The sequence below is a fragment of the Tachyglossus aculeatus genome, chromosome 1 (assembly GCF_015852505.1).
Source record: "Tachyglossus aculeatus isolate mTacAcu1 chromosome 1, mTacAcu1.pri, whole genome shotgun sequence".
NCBI classification, from domain to species: Eukaryota; Metazoa; Chordata; class Mammalia; order Monotremata; family Tachyglossidae; genus Tachyglossus; species Tachyglossus aculeatus.
This window is the reverse complement of record NC_052066.1, coordinates 105,656,394-105,680,545: the sequence shown is the minus strand read 5'-3', so window position 1 is coordinate 105,680,545 and position 24,152 is coordinate 105,656,394. Positions and strand designations below refer to the sequence as shown.

General features: G+C 49.0%; 1 protein-coding gene across 1 annotated transcript; it reads right to left on the bottom strand.

Annotated features, from left to right (window-relative positions):
• Positions 1-580: 580 nt before the first annotated feature.
• NAA20 (N-alpha-acetyltransferase 20, NatB catalytic subunit) lies at positions 581-17,391 on the bottom strand. The gene is made up of 6 exons (XM_038744271.1): positions 17,326-17,391; positions 12,373-12,397; positions 9,998-10,088; positions 7,281-7,416; positions 2,154-2,299; positions 581-1,089 (listed from the first exon to the last, which is right to left on the bottom strand). The coding sequence occupies exons 1-6, from the start codon at positions 17,376-17,378 to the stop codon at positions 1,004-1,006; spliced, it is 537 nt and encodes a 178-aa protein (XP_038600199.1). The 5' UTR covers positions 17,379-17,391; the 3' UTR covers positions 581-1,003.
• Between the last annotated feature and the right edge of the window lie 6,761 nt (positions 17,392-24,152).

The window sequence follows — 24,152 nt, the reverse complement described above, 5'->3', positions numbered from 1 at the left end:
GCATTGGAATGGGTTTTTCAGGGAAGGGGCATACAGCTTTTAATTGGGTACCATTGCCGTACTCCTGCAACCGACTTCGCCTTTTCGGTTACCTGTCTCTGTTCCCTTGGAGGTCCTGTAGCTTGGGGTTTCTGGCTCTTTGTTATTTCTTTTAACGGGATTTAGGTGCTCACTTTATGCCAAGCACTGCGCTAAGCCCTGGGGAAGAGGTGGGTTAAGCAGATCGCCAAGCTTTTCGGAGGATCCGCGGGTGCCGAATGAGCCGTTCAGGTACTGATTTTTTGGGTTCGTGTTCTGGCAGTCGGAGAAATTCAATGATTTTTTTTTTTCCTCCCTCAATTATTACTCAAAGAACCACTGAGGGCGAACTCCCCCATGGGTGTGTGGCTGAAAAGGCCAGTGCGAAGCCCGCTGAAAATGGAAGCGGACGGGGAGATGTCCTAACGTGGCTGAGTTTAACTTTCAGTACCCTACAGCTTTATGCACGCCCATTACGACTTCATCTCCTGCACAGACTCTTGTCTGCTGCTCAAAACCGACAAGACGACGAAGCAAAAATCAGAGTGCTTTACCAAAGGCATCATGCCCCCATGGAATTTGTATTTAATATACATCGTAGCTTTATGCATTATTCTGTCGGTTCAGCTTCGTAGGCTTCATTCGACTGGTCAACACGTCCGCGGCCGTGATTCTCGGGTCAAGGATTGAGGGGAGCGGGACGCGATCTTTCTCCAGCCCCGACGGGTTAGTGCTGCGAGTCGTGAAAACGGCCTGGCTAAATCCTGGCAACCGCTATCTCACACGAACTATCGCTAGACGGGGATTGTAGCGGGGGAGACGCCGAATCCGTAAAGCAACTCAAGGCCTCGAGAGCTGCAGTCGGTATTTTCTCCCAGTGCTTATTTTCCACGACGTGATTTTCTAAAATTTCCAACCTCAAAATCCCCACCTTTGTCCATCGCTCATGACGCGCAGCAACTGACCCAAGAACCACAGGCTCTCGTTATTCGATGTCCTCGGGTCTCACGGGATGGGGTAAGGGTATAATCGATTTCTTCTCCGTATCCCTGGACAGTGCTTTCCTCATATCTGTTAAGTAAAATTCAGCAAAAGACACAGGAAACATTCACTTTAAAATAACTTTTATCTACAAACGCCGGCGTCACACCTTTTACCAGGACCTGAGACATCTCTTCCTGTACCAAGGTCGCACGACAGACTCCGGCTGAGGACGGAATACTGTGCCCAGGCTAATTTGGTGCAGCGTGGCTTAATGAAAACAGCCCGGCCTTGGGAGTCTGAGGTCGTGGGTTCTAATCCTGACTCCGCCGCTTGTCAGCTGTGTGACTTGGGGCGAGTCACTTTACTTCTGAGCCTCAGTTACCTTATCTGGAAAATGGGGATTAAGACTGAGCCCCACGTGGGACAACCTGATTACCTTGTGTCTCCCCCAGTGCTTAGAACAGTGCCCATAGTAAGCGCTTAATAAATACCATTATTATTATTACTATAACTACACAGTGGTAATGGTCCAAATAAGAGAGGCGTAATTTCACATCCATTTTACCCTTTTGGATCAAGCGTGACGGCAAAATTAGGGAACGTTCTTCCCCACAACACACATCTGCCTGAAAGGGGGCAAGGGGGAGAGTTTTTGTACAACTGCTACAACTCAAGTAGCCTTCAATGGGGAAGGCTTCAAGACCACAACCCCTGTACTTCAGAACCGGTTCTTTCCCAGTTTGAACCATTAAACCTACCCTGCTTGCGCAGAACATACCAGTGACGTGTTGGGGTATATCTGAGATGCCTAGGATGACGTCTCAGGCCCCGGTCGGCATATCATCATCATCATCAATCGTATTTACTGAGCGCTTACTGTGTGCAGAGCACTGTACTAAGCGCTTGGGAAGTACAAGATGGCAACATATAGAGACGGTCCCTACCCAACAGTGGGCTCACAGTCTAAAAGGGGGAGAACAAAACCAAACATACTAACAAAATAAAATAAATATCCTGTCTTCTAGACTGTGAGCCCACTGTGGGGTAGGGACCGTCTCTCTATGTTGCCAACTTGGACTTCCCAAGCGCTTAGTGCAGTGCTCTGCACACAGTAAGCGCTCAATAAATACGATTGATTGATTGACACTCACCGTAAGCGTCCTCGTCCGGCTCTCCGTTGCTGGCTGAGTAGTACTCTATGACTGTCCTGAACACGCTGTAGCCCAGTTGCTTGTACATGTTGACTGCGACCTGATTTGACACCCTTACGAACAGATCCACAAAAAACCCGCCCTTTCTGCACAAAGAAGAAAAGGGAAGAAAGGCTCGAAATGTGTTACGTAGTCAACGAGAGAGTGAGACACATCCGTAGAGACTGGGACCCAGAAATGAACCCGAAACACCTTACGGGGTTATAGCTGAATTGAGGCTAGCTTTTCCCTCAGCATCCGCGAATCTGATTTCTAGGGAAGCTGACTGACCCACTACGATTTCAATAAATGTGATACGAACCACCCGCCTTCTCTGGAAATACTATAGTAGTGGCTAAAGCACGGGCCCGCGAGTCAGAAGGTCATGGGTTCTAATCCCAGCTCCGCCGCGTGTCTGCTGTGTGACCTTGGGCAAGTCCCTTCTCTGGGCCTCAGTTACCTCATCTGAAAAATGGCAATTAAGGCTGTGTGCACCCAATGCGGGGCAGGGACTCTGTCCAATCATCATCATCAATCGTATTTATTGAGCGCTTACTGTGTGCGGAGCACTGTACTAAGCGCTTGGGAAGTACAAATTGGCAACATATAGAGACAGTCCCTACCCAACAGTGGGCTCACAGTCCAATCCGATTTGCTTGTATTCCCCCCCCCGCCCCCCAAGCGCTTAGTACAGTGCCTGGCACATAGGAAGCGCTTTACAAATAACACAGTTATTATTAGAGTAATAATAATAATGGCATTTATTAAGCGCTTACTATGTGCAAAGCACTGTTCTAAGCGCTGGAGAGGCTACGAGGTGATCAGGTTGTCCCACGGGGGGCTCACAGTCTTAATCCCCATTTTACAGATGAGGTAACTGAGGCCCAGAGAAGTGAAGTGACTTGCCCAAAGTCACACAGCTGACAATTGGCAGAGGCGGGATTTGAACCCATGACCTCTGACTCCAAAGCCCGGGCTCTTTCCACTGAGCCACGCTGCTTCTCCTCAAGATACTAGACTGAGCTGAATATGGTGCCGCCTTTGACCACGTCCTCCAAAAGAATGCTCAGAACAGAAGCACTTGCTCTGAAGTCTGGTTTAACGAAAGTTAATCATCATCAATCGCATTTATTGAGCGCTTACTATGTGCAGAGCACTGTACTAAGCGCTTGGGGTGGGGGGGGGGGGGAATCGAACTGGGCCCGCTGTTGGGCAGGGACCGTCTCTATATGTTGCCAGCTTGCACTTCCCAAGCGCTTAGTACAGTGCTCTAAACACAGGAAGCGCTCGATAAATACCATTGAATGAATGAACGAAAAAGGATCCACCTACCCCCTTCCCCACAGCACCTGTATATATGTATGTACGTATTCATTACTCTATTTTACTTGTACATATTCTATTTATTTTATTTTGTTAATATGTTTTGTTCTCTGTCTCCCCCTTCTAGACTGTGAGCCCACTGTTGGGCAGGGACCGTCTCTTTATGTTGCCAACTTGGGCTTCCCAAGCGCTTAGTACAGTGCTGTGCACACAGTAAGCGCTCAATAAATACGATTGATTGATTGATTTGACAAAAGGCAACAGAGCAGAATAGGCAGGGTTCAGAGGCAGCATTTTGTTCCCTCCTCAGACAAGCGAAACACCATAGGTAAAATCGACACATCAAGGACAGGAAACAGGCCTGCCACGCAGTTAGTTCCCGGCCAATTCCCAAATGGAAAAACTTTTCCACCTCATCTCTGCTCCCCGGTGAGATTGGAACTTTTCCCCCTCCCAGAAACACCCAACAATTGTCTCCCCCTTTTAGACTGTGAGCCCACTGTTGGGTAGGGACCGTCTCTATATGTTGCCAATTTGTACTTCCCAAGCGCTTAGTACAGTGCTCTGCACACAGTAAGCGCTCAATAAATACGATTGATGACGATGATGATGAGACGCTCTGGTCTGAGCTAATTCGCAACCTGACGCACAACCGCAGTTACTGGACGGCAACTGTGTACTCTAGGTGATGTGGAAAACATAGGAGTAAAAGATAACCCCTGCCCTCCGGGAGTTTACCATCTAATAGATAATTCTAAATGCCATTTAAATCATTCTCCAACCAGTGAGACCTTTAATCCAGTTCACTTTTGTCCTAAATATCATTCGACTGTGTGGAGAACACCAAGGACGTAAACGTGACTCCCCCAAAGGACTTCCCACTTTAAGGAAAAAAGGGTTTTGCCAAGTGCCCCAGCTCTGTGTCCTTGGGTGAGTCACTTCTCTTCTCAGTGCCTCAGTTTCCCCGTCTCTAAAATGAGGATTAAAACTGTGAGCCCCATGTGGGACATGAACTGTGTCTAATCTGATTAACTTGTCTCCGTAGTCCAGTACAATGCCAGGCACACGGTAAGCACTTCGATACCCTTGAAGTAACAAAAAGCTCCGCCAATTGTCAGCTGTGTGACTTTGGGCAAGTCGCTTCACTTCTCTGGGCCTCAGTTCCCTCGTCTGTAAAATGGGGGTGAAGACTGTGAGCCCCCCCGCGGGACAACCTGATCACCTTGTAACCTCCCCAGCGCTTAGAACAGTGCTTTGCACATAGTAAGCGCTTGATAAATGCCATCATTATTATTATAAAAAGCATAAAGAGTGTGTGCGTGGGTGGAGGTGTGCCCACAGACTGACTCCATGGGACCATCAAAAAGGGAAGGAGCCTTCAAAAGGCAGAAGCCCAGGAGCATCGGCAAATTTATTGGGGGGACGGATTGTAGTACGAGGCCCAGGAGCAGCCATTACATAGCCACTGAGGACTCCCACGGCTTTTTCCCAGCCCGAGGCATTCTCAGATAATAATAATAATAATAATAAAAATGGCATTTATTAAGCGCTTACTATGTGCAAAGCACTGTTCTAAGCACTGGGGAGGTTACAAAGTGATCGGGATGTCCCACATGGGGCTCACAGTCTTAATCCCCGTTTTACAGATGAGGTAACTGAGGCCCAGAGAAGTTAAGTGACATGCCCAAAGTCACACAGCTGACAATGGGTGGAGCCGGGATTTGAACCCATGATCTCTGACTCCAAAGCCCGTGTTCTTTCCACTGAGCCATGCTGCTTCTCTAAATGAAAAGTACATATTAGATCTTTTTCTCTGTCTCATGGTATTTTCTGAATGTTTCCCTTGTAGAGAGCACTGTAATAATAATATTTATGGAATTTAAGCGCTTACTATGTGCCTGGAGTAATAATAATGGTATTTGATAACGCTTCCTACGTGCCAGGCACTGTACTAAGCGCTGGAGGGGTTACAAGCAAATTGGGTTGGACACAGTCCCTGCCCCTCATAGGGTTCTGGGTCTGAGCCCACTGTTGGGTAGGGACTGTCTCTATATGTTGCCAATTTGTACTTCCCAAGCGCTTAGTACAGTGCTCTGCACATAGTAAGCGCTCAATAAATGTGATGATGATTTTACACATGAGGGAAACTGAGTCTGTCAATGCTATTTATTGAGCACTTACTTTGTGCAGAGCACTGAACTAAGCACTCGGGAAAGTACACGGCCTAGCTGCTAGAGCACGGGCCTAGGAATCAGAAGGACCTGGGTTCTAATCCTGGCCCTGCCGCCTGTCTGCTGGGTGACCTTGGGCAAGTCGCTTCACTTCTCTGGGCCTCAGTGACCTCATCTGTCAAATGGGGAGGACGACTGTGAGCCCCAAGTGGGACAGGGATTGTGTCCAACCCGATCAGCTTGTATTCATTCATTCATTCAATCGTATTTACTGAGCGCTTACTGCGTGCAGAGCGCTTGGGAGGTCCAAGTTGGCAACATATAGAGACGGTCCCTACCCAACAGCAGAGGGCTTGTATCTACCTCAGCGCTTAGGACAGTGCCTCACCCGTAATGAGCGCCTAACAAATACCATTGCTGTTATTACATTCCTTCAATCGTATTTATTGAGCGCTTACTGTGTGCAGAGCACTGTACTAAGCGCTTGGGAAGTCCAAGTTGGCAACATATAGAGACGGTCCCTACCCAACAGCGGGCTTGTACCTACCTCAGCGCTCAGGACAGTGCCTCACCCATAGCGAGCGCTTAACAAATACCACTGCTGTTATTACATTCATTCAATCGTATTTATTGAGCGCTTACTGTGTGCAGAGCACTGTACTAAGCGCTTGGGAAGTCCAAGTTGGCAACATATAGAGACGGTCCCTACCCAACAGCGGGCTTGTACCTACCTCAGCGCTCAGGACAGTGCCTCACCCATAGCGAGCGCTTAACAAATACCACTGCTGTTATTACATTCATTCAATCGTATTTACTGAGCGCTTACTGTGTGCAGAGCACTGTACTAAGCGCTTGGGAAGTACAATCAATCAATCAATCATATTTATTGAGCGCTTTCTGTGTGCAGAGCACTGTACTAAGCGCTTGGGAAGTACAAGTCGGCAACACATAGAGACGGTCCCTACCCAACAGCGGGCTCACAGTCTAGGAGGGGGAGACAGAGAACAAAACCATACGTACTAACAAAATAAAATAAATAGAATAGATACGTACAAGTAAAATAAATAAATAAATAATGATAGTAATAAATATGTACAAACATATATACATATATACAGGTGCTGTGGGGAAGGGAAGGAGGTAAGATGCGGGGGGATGGAGGGGGGGGACGAGAGGGAGAGGAAGGAAGGGGCTCAGTGTGGGAAGGCCTCCTGGAGGAGGTGAGCTCTCAGTAGGGACTTGAAGGGAGCCCACTGTTGGGTAGGGACTGTCTCTATGTGTTGCCAATTTGTACTTCCCAAGCGCTCAGTACAGTGCTCTGCACATAGTAAGCGCTCAATAAATACGATTGATGATGATGATGATGATGAAGGGTGGAAGAGAGCTAGCTTGGCGGATGCGCAGAGGGAGGCCATTCCAGGCCCGGGGGAGGACGTGGGCCAACAGATAGAGACAATCCCTACCCAACAGTGGGCTCACAGGCTAGGAGGGGGGAGACGGACGACAAAAACAGAACAACGCAAGTGGACGGGCTTAACAACATAACACGACACAGTTACAGTTAGAACGGGTAAAGGGCGGGAACTCAACTCACCGTTCGGAAATCTCCTCCAGCAGCTCCATCAGCTTGGCGGCCAAGCCGAGGCGGCGGAACTCGGGGGCGACCGACAGAGCCGTGACGTGCCCGTGCCACTCTTCCCGGGCCACCGAGCCCTCCGCCTTCCCCATGACTGCCGACCAGAGCCACGGTGAACCGCTCGCAGTGACTTTCCCCGCGTCATTTTCCCCGGGGGGGTCGGGGGAGGAAGGGGCGCGGAGGGGGAGACTCCCAACCAGAGGCGCATTTGGAGGCTGGTCTCTGGGAGCGGGCGGCCCTGACTTCCGCTTGCGGCGCTTCCCCGGTTTCGACTTGTGGAAGCGCATCCGGTATCCGTTGGGATTATTAGGTCTACGGGAACTAAAAACGGGGAACATCCTTCCGGAGGGGCGGCCCTCTAATCCCGCACCCACGCTACCTTCTTAAAAAAAGTGGACTTCTTCACCGTTCATTCATTCACTCATGTCGTATTTACTGAGCGCTTACTGTGTGCACAGCACCGTACTACGCGCTTGGGACGTACAAGTCGGCAACATCTAGAGACGGTCCCTACCCAACAGCGGGCTCACAGTCTAGAAGGGGGAGACAGACGACAAATCAACAAAAAAAACCCCAGCGTTGGCATGAAAAAAGTCATCAAAAATGGTGTTTTCTCGTTATTCAATGGCAATACACATAATTTCTAGGCCTAACCCACATTTTTACATATGCAATTGCTTCGAACGGCTGCACAGGGCAACAATTATTCCCTAAGCTCCACAGCAACTGTCAGAGGTTGTTCAGAGAGCAGAACGACTTCAAAAGGCAGAGAAATGTACACGGAACCGCCTCCGCTTTTGATCTGCCGTCGATCCGTACCACGATGTGTTTTCCGTCTACTAGTATCCGGGGCCTCCCTGAACGGAGGCTCGCTCAGTCACGCACAACCTGTCACGGTTCAGGCTCTCTGCCTCTGTCCTCTGCTTGCTTTAGCTTGTTGCCTTCATTCTCTCATTCCACCCTGTTTACTGATTGCTTACTGTGTGCAGAGCCCTGTACTAAGTGCTTGATCCCGCTGTTGGGTAGGGACCGTCTCTCTATGTTGCCAACTTGTACTTCCCAAGCGCTGAGTACAGGGCTCTGCACACAGTAAGCGCTCAATAAATCCGATTGATTGATTGGAGAGTACAAGTGAAGCGGCGTGGCTCAGTGGAAAGAGCCGAGGCTTTGGAGTCAGTGGTCAAGGGTTCAAATCCCAACTCCGCCAATTGTCAGCCGGGTGACTTTGGGCAAGTCACAACTTCTCTGTGCCTCAGCTACCTCATCTGTAAAATGGGGATTGACTGTGAACCCCCCGTGGGACAACCTGATCACCTTGTAACCTCCCCAGCGCTTAGAACAGTGCTTTGCACGTAGTAAGAGCTTAATAAGTGCCATCATTATTATTACAAGTGCCTGGAGTGCTTTCCCTCCGGACCTCTGTTTTCCACTCCTCACCGTCGGTAGATGATTCCACTTTAGACCCGTAAGTTCGGCTACCCCCTTCCCCACAGCACCTGTATATATGTATATATGTTTGTACATATTTATTACTCTATTTATTTATTTTACTTGTACATATTCTATTTTATTTTGTTAATATGTTTTGTTCTCTGTCTCCCCCTTCTAGACTGTGAGCCCACTGTTGGGTAGGGACTGTCTCTATGTGTTGCCAATGTGTACTTCCCAAGCGCTTAGTACAGTGCTCTGCACACAGTAAGCGCTCAATAAATACGATTGATTGACTGATTGATAGGGACCGTCTCTCTATGTTGCCAACTTGTACTTCCCAAGCGCTCAGTACAGTGCTCTACACACAGAAAGCGCTCAATAAATATGACTGAAGGAATGCCTGGAATGCCCTCCCTCTGCCCATCCGCCAAGCTAGCTCTCTTCCTCCCTTCAAGGCCCTGCTGAGATCTCACCTCCTCCAGGAGGCCTTCCCAGACTGAGCCCCTTCCTTCCTCTCCCCCTCGTCCCCCTCTCCATCCCCCCCATCTTACCTCCTTCCCTTCCCCACAGCACCTGTATATATGTATATGTTTGTACATATTCATTACTCTATTTATTTATTTTATTTGTACATATCTATTCTATTTATTTTATTTTGTTAGTATGTTTGGTTTTGTTCTCTGTCTCCCCCTTTTAGACTGTGAGCCCACTGTTGGGTAGGGACTGTCTCTATATGTTGCCAATTTGCACTTCCCAAGCGCTTAGTACAGTGCTCTGCACATAGTAAGCGCTCAATAAATACGATTGATGATGATGATGAGAGGTGGAGCCCGCTGTTGGGTAGGGACCCTCTCTATATGTTGCCAACTTGTACTTCCCAAGCGCTTAGTACAGTGCTCTGCACACAGTAAGTGCTCAATAAATACGATTGATTGATTGATAGGGACTGTCTCTCTATGTTGCCAATTTGTACTTCCCAAGGGCTTAGTACAGTGCTCTGCACACAGTAAGCGCTCAATAAATATGATTGAATGAATGAATGAATGAATGAGAGGTGGAGCCCGCTGTTGTGTAGGGACCGTCTCTATATGTTGCCAACTTGTACTTCCCAAGTGCTTAGTACAGTGCTCTGCACACAGTAAGCGCTCAATACGACTGGATGAATGAATGGATGAATGGAGCCCCCAACTTGATTCCAAATCGCCCCCAACCCAAAGTAAATGCTACCATATCTCGGCACTTACTGTATCCCATGAGTTCTCCTCCGGGCGCCTCCGCAACTATAAAATACTCGGGCCAGTGAGCCAGGTACTGCAGATAAAAGGGGATCCCATACTGCCGAAAGGCTAAGGAAGCTGAGACGACGGGACAACGGAAAGCCAGAGGCATCCCGGGCCGCACGCGGGGCCTATGGATGAGACTTTCTCCCACGCGACGCCGTTCGGCGAGTTCGTCAGCCGCTGCCGAGTCAGACAAGGAGTCTGGGGCGCGGGCCCGAACTCGCCGAGCGAGTCCCTAAAGAAACACACGCGTGGCTCCGCAGGTGTGCGCGGTGGTGTGGTTTGCGGGAATACACACCTCCCCAGCCCGGGGAAGCCCTAGAGGGGTTAGGGAAGGCAGGAGGGAGAACCACTCCGACCCTGGACGCCCGTGGCTCTCTACGTGTTGGGAAGCAACATGGCCTGGCGTTCCCGCACGGGTCTGGGAGTTGGAGCCCCTGATTTCTAATCCCGGCTCCGCCACTGCTCCGTCTCCTGTGTGACCTGGCCGTGTTCCGACTTCTCTGGGCCTCGTTTATACAATGGGTATTAAATCCTCCTCCCTCCGACGCAGACTCTCCATGTGAGGCAGGGATCGTGTTCAACCTGATTATCTTGTATCTACTCCGTCATTTAGTACAGTGCCTGGCACTTGACAAGTGCCATAAAAAAAAAAAAGAGGCACCTCGTACTGATTGTGTCTCAAAATAGTCTCTGTGAATTTTCAAAATCAAAGAAAAACACCCTCCGTATATCAAAACTCCTTCCATTTGACAAGTCACCTATTTTCCATACGTGTTCGGTATGTGCCCCAGGAGGAGGACCTCAAATGCAAAACCTCAGAGGCGGAACAGGCTGATGGGAACATTAATTATCTTGTATCTACTCCATCATTTAGTACAGTGCCTGGCACTCGGTAAGTGCTTGACAAGTACCATAAAAAAAAAAAGAGGCACCTCGTACTGATAGTGTCTCAAAATAGTCTCTGTGAATATTCAAAATCAAAGAAAAACACCCTCCATATATCAAAACTCCTTCCATTTGACAAGTCACCTATTTTCCATACGTGTTCGGTATGTGCCCCAGGAGGAGGACCTCAAATGCAAAACCTCAGAGGCAGAACAGGCCGATGGGAACATTAATTATCTTGTATCTACTCCATCATTTAGTACAGTGCCTGGCACTCGGTAAGTGCTTGACAAGTACCATAAAAAAAAAAAGAGGCACCTCGTACTGATTGTGTCTCAAAATAGCCTCTGTGAATTTTCAAAATCAAAGAAAAACACCCTCTGTATATCAAAATTCCTTCCATTTGACAAGTCACCTATTTTCAATATGTGTTCGGTATGTGCCCCAGGAGGAGGACCTCAGATGCAAAACCTCAGAGGAAGAACAGGCCGGTGGGAACATTAAAAGATCTGCGGTCTAATCCTGATTTCAGTAACTCAAAAGGGTTTGCCTCTAGGGAGAGCCGCTTAACATCTCTGTGCCATCCTCTGAAAACGGAGAAAAGAGGGGCCGGTTCTCTTCCATGCTAAGCTTCTTCAAGAAGGGTGGGAGCATAATCGAATCTAGACATCCCCTATAAAAAAACGGGGGCAAAATTCACCTTGTCTTGTGCACTTCCCCCTCCGTATATCAAAATTCCTTCCATTTGACAAGTCACCTATTTCTATTTGTGTTCGGTGTGTGCCCCAGGAGGAGGACCTCAAATGCAAAACCTCAGAGGCGGAACCTTAAAAGATCTGCGGTCTAATCCCGATTTCAGTAACTCAAAAGGGTCTGCCTCTAGGGAGAGCCGCTTAACATCTCTGTGCCTTCCTCTGAAAACGGAGAAAGGAGGGGCTGGTTCTCTTCCATGCTAAGCTTCTTCAAGGAGGTTGGGAGCATAATCGAATCTAGATATCCCCTGTAAAAAAAACGGGGGCAAAATTCACCTTGTCTTGCGCGCTTTTCCTTCTCTTCCCTTGAAGTATTCTGACTGACTTGTGGTTAGTGCCCATTTCCACTTAGCGTAGGGGAAGGAACTGACTTGGGATAGGTAACGGCGTCCTTGGTGGAACAGGAGTGAAAGCGGACACCTTAAAAACGCTGCGGCAAACATCCTTCTACTGACAAAATTTACCACCCCACCCCAAATCTAATCGTCTTGATGTAGCGGGCCCTAACTCCCTTCACTGTGTCTTCGAGTTTATTCGATCGTCGTGGTCGGCTGGAGCCCTCCACTCCCAGCGGGGTCCCGGGCGTCCATCAGCTGGGCAGACGAGTTGCTCGGGACTCACCCTCCGGTGCCAGGCCCGATATTTAGCTCGCAAATGCATCCATCATACGCTGACGGGAACATTCTCGAGAAAGGATACGGTTTCCGTGAGTGGATCCAGATTTCTGAAATACGCAAAAGCAGTTCATCTTCAGACGGGGCTTTGACGCGTGGATGCTTGCAGTTGATCACCCCCCCCCGCCCCCCACCCGGGTGAAAAGAAAAATCCATAGGGAAAACATCCCCACGCTCCCAATTCCTTACTTTCCCTCCAAACCCCACCTGGGACACAGGCAGAGGGCAGTACCTGAGCTACAAAGTTTTCACCCCCAATCCTCTGACTGGAATCTAGCTCAATAACACTGCCCCCAAAACAATCAATCAATCAATCGTATTTATTGAGCGCTTACTGTGTGCAGAGCACTGCACTAAGCGCTTGGGAAGTACAAGTTGGCAACATATAGAGACAGTCCCTACCCAACAGCAGGCTCACAGTCTAGAAACAAATCCAGGGGGAAACAAGACAGTTGCAAAACTGTTCTTGGCTGGGGTCCTTTCTCTCCCACACCATGGAGACTCTCACGTCGCACGTTCTCCTTATGGCCTGCAATTGCCCAGCAAGAAAGGGAGCCAAGACTAAGGGACCCTCACACCACTCCAACCTCCACTATAACCCTTGGGGCATTTCTCGAACATTACTGTCATAAGATCCCCTCCTTCCAGATCCTGCCAGCCATCATCATCATCAATGGTTTTTACTGAATGCTCACTGTGTGCAGAGCACTGTACTAGGAGCCTGGGAGAGTACAAAACCAGAGTTGGGAGCCCCCTCCTCCCCTTCCCCATCTCCCCAGCACCTGTATATATGTTTGTACAGATTTATTACTCTATTTTACTTGTGCGGATTTACTATTCTATTTATTTTATTTTGTTAATACGTTTTGTTTTGTCTGTACTGAGCGCCTGGGAGAGCACAGCACGACAGAATTAGCAGACACGTTCCCTGCCAATACACTCCTGCCACTGCTACTTGCACTGCTCGGGTGGAAGACTGTTTCTGGGTCAGGGGAAGAGGGGCGCGGACTACATCCCATTCCTGAGGCTTTTAAAAGCTCCAAACAGCGGGCGATTTGGGGGACCCCTCCACCCAGGTGAGTAGGACAGAGGAGCAGAGAGGAAATGGGAATGGCAAGTAGAGTAAAAAAGGGAAGGTGGCTAGAGCAGAGAGAGCAGAGCAGGGAAGGAGCTGGATGGGGGAGATGTTTATTGTTGTATTGTACTTTCCCAAGCGCTTAGTACAGTTCTTTGCACACAGTAATCGCTCAATAAAGACGACAATGAATGAAATCAATCGCATTTATTGAGCGCTTACTGTGTGCAGAGCACTGTACTAAGCGCTTGGGAAGTACAAGTCGGCAACACATAGAGACGGTCCCTACCCAACAGCGGGCTCACAGTCTAGAAGAATCAGAGAAGCAGCGTGGCTCGGTGGAAAGAGCCCGGGCTTTGGAATCAGAGGTCACGGGTTCGAATCCCAGCTCCGCCAATTGTCAGCTGGGTGACTTTGGGCAAGTCACTTCACTTCTCTGGGCCTCAGTGACCTCATCTGTCAAATGGAGATGAAGACTGCGAGCCCCCCAAGGGACAACCTGATCACCTTGTAACCTCCCCAGCCCTTAGAACAGTGCTGTGCACATAGTAAGCGCTTAATAAATGCCATCATTACTATTATTTGGAATCAGAGGTCACGGGTTCAAATCCCAGCTCCTCCAATTGTCAGCTGTGTGAGTTTGGGCAAGTCACTTAACTTCTCTGTGCCACAGTTCCCTCATCTGTAAAACGGGGATTACGACTGTGAGCCCCTCGTGGGACAACCTGATCACCTTGTATCCTCCCCAGCACTTAGAACAGTGCTTTGCACATAGTAAGCACTTAATAAATGCCATTATTATTATTAATGACACCTGCTACTTGTGCTGTTGTCTGTCTCCCCCTTCTAGACTGCGAGCCCCTTGTTGGGTGGGGACCGCCTCTATATGTTGCCAATCTGTACATTCCAAGTGCTTGGTACAGTGCTCTGCTCACAGTAAGTGCTCAATAAATATGATTGAATGAATAAAGAACAGTGCTTTGCACATAGTAAGCACTTAATAAATGCCATTATCATTAATGACATCTGCTACTTGTGTTGTCTGTCTCCCCCTTCTAGACTGTGAGCCCCTTGTTGGGTGGGGACCGCCTCCATATGTTGCCGATCTGTACATCCCAAGTGCTTGGTACAGTGCTCTGCTCACAGTAAGTGCTCAATAAATATGATTGAATGAATAAAGAACAGTGCTTTGCACATAGTAAGCGCTTAATAAATGCCATTATTATTATAAATACAACTGAATAAATGAATGAATAAGGGAGAGCCAGTCGGGGGAATTGGAGAGCAGGGCAGGAGAGAGCAGTATTGGCTTTAAGACACTCAACTGGCGTTTCCTCTCTCACTATTACAACTGAGCCCAGGCACTTCGCAACTCTAACGCCAACCTACTCACGGTACCTCGTTCTTGCCCATCTCGCCGCCGAATGCTTGCCCACGCCCTGCCTCTAGCCTAGAGCTCCCTCCCCCTTCATAATGATAATAATAATAATAATAATAATAATAATAATAATGATAATAGTGATGGCATTTGTTAAGCGCTTACTACGTGCAAAGCACTGTTTTAAGCGCTGGGGAGGATACAAGGTGATCAGGTTGTCCCACGTGGGGCTCACAGCCTTCACCCCCATTTTCCAGATGAGGGAACTGAGGCCCGGAGAAGTGGAGTGACTTGCCCAAAGTCACACAGCTGACAATGGGCGGAGCCGGGATTTGAACCCATGACCTCGCACTCCCAAGCCCGGGTTCTTTCCACTGACCCACGCTGCTTCTCTTAATGTCCACCAGATTCCCCACTATCCCTACCTTCAAAGCCCCATACGTATTTACTATTCTATTTATTTTATTTTGTTAATATGTTTTGTTTTGTTGTCTGCCTCCCACTTCTAGACTGTGAGCCCACTGCTGGGTAGGGACCGTCTCTATACGTTGCCAACTTGTATTTCCCAAGCGCTTAGTACAGTGCTCTGCACACAGTAAGTGCTCAATAAATACGATTAAATGAATGAAAGTCTGAGCCCCCTCCTACTCTCCCCCCCATCCCCCCACCTTACCTCCTTCCCCTCCCCGCAGCAGCTGTATATATGTATATATGTTTGTACAGATTTATTACTCTATTTTACTTGTATATATTTATTCTATTTGTTTCATTTTGTCAATATGTTTTGTTTTGTCGTCTGTCTCCCCCTTCTAGACTGTCGAACCCACGACCTTCTGTCTAGGGACTGTCTCTATATGTTGCCAACTTGTACTTCCCAAGCGCTTAGTCCAGTGCTCTGCACACAGTAAGCGCTCAATAAATACGATTCAATGAGTGAATGAATGTCTCCCCCTTGTAGACTGTGAGCCCGTTGTTGGGTAGGGACCGTCTCTAGATGCTGCCGACTTGGACTTCATTCATTCCATCGTATTCATTCATTCATTCAATGGTATTTATTGAGCGCTTACTGTGTGCAGAGTACTGTATTAAGGGCTTGGGAAGTCCAAGGTGGCAACATACAGAGACGGTCCCAACCCAACAACGGGCTCACAGTCTAGAAGGGGGAGACAGGCGACAAAACAAAACATATTAACGGCATAAAATAAATCGAATAAATACGTACAAGTACAATAAATAGAGTAATAAATCTGTACAAACATATATACAGGTGCCGTGGGGAGGGGAAGGAGGTAAGGCAGGGGGGAAAAGGAGGAGAGGGAGAGGAAGGAGGGGGCTCAGACTTCCATTCATTCAATCGTATTTATTGAGCGCTGACTGTGTGCAGGGCACTGTACTAAGCGCTTGGGAAGGCCAAGTCGGTAACATATAGAGACGGTCCCTACCCAACAGCGGGCTCACAGTCTGGAAAGTGGGGAGACACACGACAGAAACAAAGCACCTTAACAAAATAAAATAAGTAGAATAAAAATGTACAAGTAAAATAAATAAATAAATGAATAGTAAAATCAATAAATTTAGGAGGGAGCGCTCAATAAATAGGGTGGAGTGACTGAATGGAAGCAGCGTGGCTCAGTGGAAAGAGCCCGGGCTTTGGAGTCATTCATTCATTCAATCGTATTTATTGAGCTCTTACTGTGTGCACAGCACTGTACTAAGCGCTTGGGAAGTCCAAGTCGGCAACCTAGAGAGACGGTCCCTACCCAACAGCGGGCTCACAGTCTAGAAAGTGGGGAGACAGACGACAAAAACAGAGCATCTTAACAAAATAAAATAAATAGAATAAATATGTACAAGTAAAATAAATAAATAAATAGTAAAATCAATAAATCAATAAATTTAGGAGGGAGCGCTCAATAAATAGGGTGGAGTGACTGAATGGAAGCAGCGTGGCTCCGTGGAAAGAGCCCGGGCTTGGGACTCAGAGGTCGTGGGTTCGAATCCCGACCCCGCTGTCAGCTGTGTGACTTTGGGCGAGTCACTTCACCATCATCATCATCAGTCGTATTTATTGAGCGCTTACTATGTGCAGAGCACTGTACTAAGCGCTCGGGAAGTCCAAGTTGGCAACATAGAGAGACGGTCCCTACCCAACAGTGGGCTCACAGTCTAAAAGGGGGAGACAGAGAACAAAACCAAACATCCTGACAAAATAAAATAAATAGAATAGATAGGTACAAATAAAATAGAGTAATAAATATGTACAAACATATATACAGGTATATATGTATACACTTCACTTCTCCGGGCCTCAGTGACCTCATCTGTAAAATGGGGATGAAGACTGTGAGCCCCCCGTGGGACAGCCTGATCACCTTGTAACCTCCACAGCGCTTAGAACAGTGCTTGGCACATAGTAAGCGCTTAACAAATGTCATTATTATTATTATTATAATTATGAAGAAATACGACTGACTGGGTGAGTGGAGTGAGTGAGGGTGGGGAGCCCAGGGTGGGTCGGCGCTCACATGTTGTTGAAGCGGAACAGGTCGTCGCAGGTGAAGGCCCTCAGGGTGGTCATGGCCGACGACGACGACGCGCTGCTCCCTCCCTCTCTCCCTCCCGCCCGCGCCGCGCGGCCACTTCCGCTTCCGGCACGGTTACTAGGCAACGCGGAAGGCCCCGCCCCCTCCCCGGACCCCCTCTCCCTCGCAGGCCTCGGTCCCTGATAGGCCCCCGACTTTCCGCTTCCGTCACGGTTACTAGGCAACGCGGAAGGCTCCGCCCCCTCCCCGGACCCCCTCTCCCTCGCAGGCCTCGGCCCCTGATAGGCCCCGGCCTCCGCTTCCGCCGCGGTTACTAGGCAACGCGGTAAAGACCCGCCCCCTCCCCCTCCCTCGCAGGCCTCGGTCCCTGATAGGCCCCGGCCTCCGCATCCGCCTCGGTTACTAGGCAACGCGGAAGGCCCCGCCCCCTCCCCGGACCCCCCTCTCCCTCGCAGGCCTCGGCCCTTGATAGGCCCCGGCCTCCGCTTCCGCCGCGGTTGCTAGGCAACGCGGAAAAGACCCGCCCCCTCCCCCTCCCTCTCAGGCCTCGGTCCCCGATAGGCCCCGGCCTCCGTACCCGCCACGGTTACTAGGCAACGCGGAAGGCCCCGCCCCCTCCCCGGACCCCCCCACCCCACCTCTCCCTCGCAGGCCTCGGCCCCTGATAGGCCCCGACTTTCCGCTTCCGCCACGGTTACTGAGCAACGCGGAAGGCCCCGCCCCCTCCCCGGACCCCTTCTCCCTCGCAGGCCTCGGTCCCTGATAGGCCCCGACGTTCCGCTTCCGCCACGGTTACTAGGCAACGCGGAAGGCCCCGCCCCCTCCCCGGACCCCCCCTCCCTCGCAGGCCTCGGTCCCTGATAGGCCCCCGACTTTCCGCTTCCGTCACGGTTACTAGGCAACGCGGAAGGCTCCGCCCCCTCCCCGGACTCCCTCTCCCTCGCAGGCCTCGGTCCCCGATAGGCCCCCGACTTTCCGCTTCCGCCACGGTTACTAGGCAACGCGGAAGGCTCCCGCCCCCTCATAGGCACCGCCCCCTCGCAGGCCTAGGTCCCTGATAGGCCCCGGCCTCCGCTTCCGCCACGGTTACTAGGTAACGCGGAAAGGCCCCGCCTCCTGTTAGGCCCCGCCCCCTAGCGGGCTCCGCCCCTCCCCGCCTCCTCCCAAGCCCCGCCCTCCCTATCGCTCGCCCCCTGGCGGCCGCCCGCGTTGACCCGGACCCATCACGCTCGTCCGGCGCGCACTCACTCACTCACTCGCGCACTCACTCACTCACTCACTCACTCACTCAGACATTCGGTCAGTCATTCAGTCAGTCAGTCCGTCATTCAGTCAGTCAGTCGGATATTCGGTCAGTCATTCAGTCAGACATTCAGTCAGTCAGTCCGTCAGTCAGTCCGTCCGTCCGTCATTCAGTCAGACATTCAGTCAGTCTGTCCGTCAGTCAGTCCGTCCGTCATTCAGTCAGTCAGTCAGCCCTCAGTCAGTCAGTCCGTCATTCGGTCAGTCCGTCAGTCAGTCCGTCCGTCATTCAGTCAGCCCCTCAGTCAGTCAGTCAGTCCGTCATTCGGTCAGTCAGACATTCAGTCAGTCCGTCAGTCAGTCCGTCCGTCATTCAGTCAGTCAGTCATTCAGTCAGCCCCTCAGTCAGTCAGTCAGTCAGTCAGTCAGTCCGTCATTCGGTCAGTCAGACATTCGGTCAGTCATTCAGTCAGTCCGTCAGTCAGTCCGTCCATCATTCAGTCAGTCAAACATTCAGTCAGTCCATCATTCAGTCTATCAGTCAGTCAGTCTGTCAGTCGTTGTCAGTCCATCATTCATTCATTCATTCATTCAATTGTATTTATTGAGCGCTTACTGTGTGCGGACCACTGTACTAAGCGCTTGGGAAGGACAAGTCGGCAACAGATAGAGATGACCCTACCCAACAGCGGGCTCACAGTCTAGAAGGGGGAGACAGACAACAAACCGAAACATATTAACAAAATAAAACAAATAGAATAAATATGTACAAATAAAATAGATAGAGTAATAAATCCGTACAAACATATATACATATATACTGGTGCTGTGGGGAGGGGAACGAGGTAAGGCGGGGGGGGGATGGGGAGGGGGAGAGGAAGGAGAGGGTTCAGTCTTGGAAGGCCTCCTGGAGGAGGTGAGCTCTCTCAGTCAGTCCGTCAGTCATTGTCAGTCCATCAGTCAGTCCGTCAGACATTGTCAGTCAGTCTGTCAGTCAGTCATTGTTAGTCCGTCAGTCATTCAGTCAGTCCATCAGTCTGTCTGTCTGTCCGTCCATCAGTCAGCCGTTGTCAGTCCGTCAGTCAGTCCGTCAGCCATCCAGTCAGTCAGACATTCAGTCACTCCATCAGTCAGTCTGTCTGTCCATCAGTCAGTCAGTCATTGTCAGTCAGTCCGTCAGTCAGTCCGTCAGTCAGTCCGTCAGTCAGACATTAAGTCAGTCATTCAGTCTGTCCATCAGTCAGTCAGTCAGTCATTGTCAGTCCGTCAGTCAGTCCGTCCGTCAGACATTAAGTCAGTCTTTCAGTCAGTCCGTCAGTCAGTCAATCAGTCAGTCAGTCAGTCCGTCCATCAGGGCTGAGCTCCCCCACAAAACGCACTGGCCGTCACCATGTCTCCTGATGATCACCAAAGCAACCCTCAAAGCTTTACTGAGGGCGCAGCTCCTGCAGGGGGCCTTGCATTCATTCATTCATTCATTCATTCATTCATTCATTCATTCATTCATTCACTCATTCATTCAATCACATTTACTGAGCGCTTACTGTGTGCAGAGCACTTTACCAAACGCTTGGGAAGTACAATTTGGCAACAGATAGAGACGGTCCCTACCCAACAGCGGGTTCACAGTCTAGAAGGGGGAGACAGACAACAAAACAAAACGTGGACAGGTGTCAAGTCATCAGAATAAATAGAAATAAAGCTAGATGCACATCATTAACCAAATAAATAGAATAGTAAACATGTACAAGTAAAATAGAGTAATAAATCTGTACAAACATATATACAGGTGCTATGGGGAGGGGAAGGAGGTAGGGTGGGGGGCATGGGGAGGATTAGAGGAAAAAGGGGGCTCAGTCTAATACAGCACTTGGCACATCATAGTAAATGCTTAACGAATACCACAACTATTATTATTAAGGAATGTGGAATGCTGTGGTGAGAGGGAAGAAGACAGAGACCTGGGGGCATACCTAACCCTGAGCCAGACCTGGGTGGCGAGAAGGAAGCGGGAACTGGCGGATCATGCTGGGGGCGGGAAACGCTTCCCCACCCCCTATTTTGTGTTGCCTTGGCTGTCCAGTCGTTTCCAACCCATGGATTACTGCATCAGCCTCCTCTCCGATCTCCCATCCTCGTGTCTCTCCCCACTTCAATCCATACTTCACCCCGCTGCCCGGATTATCTTTGTCCAGAAACGCTCTGGGCATATCACTCCCCTCCTCAAAAACCTCCAGTGGCTACCAATCAATCTGCGCATCAGGCAGAAACTCCTCACTGTTGGCTTCAAGGCTGTCCATCCCCTGGCCCCCTCCTACCTCAACTCCCTTCCCTCCTTCTCCAGCCCAGCCCGCACCCTCCGCTCCTCCGCCGCTAATCTCCTCACCGGGCCTCGTTCTCTCCCGTCCCGCCATCGACCCCTGGCCCATGTCCTCTCCCTGGCCCGGAATGCCCTCCCTCCGCACATCCGCCAAGCTCGCTCTCTTCCTCCCTTCAAAGCCCTACTGAGAGCTCACCTCCTCCAGGAGGCCTTCCCACACTGAGCCCCCTTCTTCCTCTCCTCCCCATTCCCCCCCCGCCCTACCCCCCTTCCCCTCCCCACAGCACTTGTATATATTTGTACAGATTTATTACTCTATTGTATGTGTACAGATTTATTACTCTGTTTTATTAATGATGTGTATATAGCTATAATTCTATTTATTCTGACACCTGTCTACTTGTTTTGTTTTTTTTCATCTGTCCCCCCCCTTCTGGACTGTGAGCCCGTTGCTGGGTAGGGACCCTCTCTGTTGCCGATTTTGTACTTCCCAAGCGCTTAGTACAGTGCTCTGCACACGGTAAGCGCTCAATAAATACGATTGAATGAATGAATGAAAGAATAGCGACTCCGTGGACACCTCTCTCCCCGAACGCCCCACCACCACCTGCCATCATTCTGGTAGTGGATCCAGAGAGTTTTCTTGAAAAGCAGCGTGGCTCAGTGGAAAGAGCCCGGACTTTGAAGTCAGAGGTCATGGGTTCAAATCCTAGCTCCGCCAATTGTCAGCAGTGTGACTTTGGGCAAGTCACTTCACTTCTCTGTGCCTCAGTTTCCTCATCCGTAAAATGGGGATTAATAATAATAATAATAATGGCATTTATTACGCGCTTACTATATGCAAAGCACTGTTCTAAATGCTGGGGAGGTTACAAGGTGATGAGGTTGTCCCACGGGGAGCTCACAGTCTTCATCCCCATTTTACAGATGAGGGAACTGAGGCCCAGAGAAGTGAAGTGACTTGCCCAAAGTCACCTAGCTGACAATTGGCAGAGTCGGGATTTGAACCCATGACCTCTGACTCCAAAGCCCGGGCTCTTTTCACTGAGCCACGCAGCTTCTCAAGACTAAGACTTCTCAAGCCCCGTGAGACAACCTGATCACCTTGTAACCTCTCCAGCGCTTAGAACAGTGCTTTGCCCATAGTAAGCACTTAATTAATACCGTCGTTATTATTATTACTATTATTATAAGTCCGCCGGAATCTACCAGTGGAATTTACGAAGCGCTTGGTCTGTGCACAGCCCTGTCCTAAGCACTTGGGAGAGTACAACATGCTGTTAGCTGTGTGACTTTGGGCAAGTCACCTCACTTCCCTGTGCCTCAGTTCCCTCATCTGTCAAATGGGGATTAAGACTGTGAGCGCTTAGCAAATGCCATTATTATTATTATTATTATTATTGGTAAAAATATGGAAGCGATCTACCGTTGCCACCTTCTGCATAGTAAACTCAAGTCTCCGCCCTCGCCTCTCTCCTGTACCGCTGCTGCCCAGCTTGAGTGAGTTTGGACTTGTAGCAAATGGCCTGCCACTCGCTAGCCACTGCCCAGCACTTAGTACAGTGCTCTGCACACAGTAAGCACTCAATAAATACGATTGATGATGATGATGCCCAAGGTAGGAATGGAAGGGACGGGCCTCTGCTTGACTCTCCCTCCCGTAGCCAAGGCTGGTGGAGGACTAGAAACTCTTTAGGTGCCGTCTTGAGAGAGGAACCTCTTATTTAAGACATCCAGAATGAAAGGGGCAGAGTCACCCCTCCCTGTTTCACTCCCCACAACTATCCTTATCATCATCAATCGTATTTATTGAGCGCTTACTGTGTGCAGAGCACTGTACTAAGCACTTGGGAAGTACAAGTTGGCAACGTATAGAGACGGTCCCTACACACCTGTCACCATCAATCGTATTTATTGAGCGCTTACTGTGTGCAGAGCACTGTACTAAGCGCTTGGGAAGTACAAATTGGCAACATATAGAGACAGTCCCTACCTCGATTGTCACCTGTCCCAACTCTTCCCCCTCCCCAAACCCAGAGACCACCAAGACAGAGATATCTGCTCTGCGCCCACTGCACCCCGCTTCAAGCCACCACCTCAATAACCAGGGCCTTCTCACCTCACCTATTACTCTATTGATTGATTTATTTTATTTATTTTATTGATTTATTTTACTTGTACATATACTTAGTACATATTTATTCTATTTATTTTACTTGTACATATACTTAGTACATATTTATTCTATCTATTCTATTATTTTACTTGTACATATACTTAGTACATATTTATTCTATCTATTCTATTATTTTACTTGTACATATACTTAGTACATATTTATTCTATTTATTTTACTTGTACATATACTTAGTACATATTTATTCTATTTATTCTATTATTTTACTTGTACATATACTTAGTACATATTTATTCTATTTATTTTATTCTGTTGATATGTTTTGTTTTGTTCTCTGTCTCCCCCTTCTAGACTGGGAGCCCACTGTTGGGTAGGGGCCGTCTCTATATGTTGCCAACTTGGACTTCCCAAGCGCTTAGTACAGTGCTCTGCACACAGTAAGCGCTCAATAAATATGATTGAATGAAAGAATGAATGAACTTCCCTGTCAATTGAGCAGTCCCCCGACGAAGCAGAGCGGAAGTGATGATGATGACATATCTATTCTATTTATTTTATTTTGTTAATATGTTTTGTTTTGTTCTCTATCTCCCCCTTTTAGACTGTGAGCCCACTGTTGGGTAGGGACCATCTCTAGATGTTGCCAACTTGTACTTCCCAAGTGCTTAGTACAGTGCTCTGCACACAGTAAGTGCTCAATAAATACGACTGATTGATTGATAGATTGATTGAATCCAAAGCCCGTGCTCTTTCCATTGAGCCACGCTGTTTCTCTAAAAATGCTTCTCTAAAATAAAGGTAAAATTATATCCCTGAGTATGTGTCACATTGAAAATCTCTTGCACTGGCCCCTTGCTGTGCTAGGGCTCAGGAATGTATATGCATTTGTACAGATTTATTACTCTATTTTACTTGTGCATACTTACTATTCTATTTATTTTGTTAATGATGTGCATATAGCTTTATTTCTATTTGTTCTGACAACTTTGACACCCGTCTACATGTTTTGTTTTGTTGTCTGTCTCCCCTTTCTAGACTGTGAGCCCATTGCTGGGTAAGGACAGTCTCTATATGTTGCCAACTTGTACTTCCCAAGCGCTTCATACAGTG

Bases quoted from the DNA above. Each gene is read 5' to 3' on its own strand.
- NAA20 (XM_038744271.1), bottom strand. From the start codon at position 17,378: ATGACCACCCTGAGGGCCTTCACCTGCGACGACCTGTTCCGCTTCAAC. The intron at 10,089-12,372 runs GTATCCTTTCTC...GCCTTTCGGCAG, and splicing joins TGGATCCACTCACGGAAACC to TATGGGATCCCCTTTTATCT. The intron at 1,090-2,153 runs GTGAGTGTCAAT...TTTACTTAACAG, and splicing joins GCCGGACGAGGACGCTTACG to ATATGAGGAAAGCACTGTCC.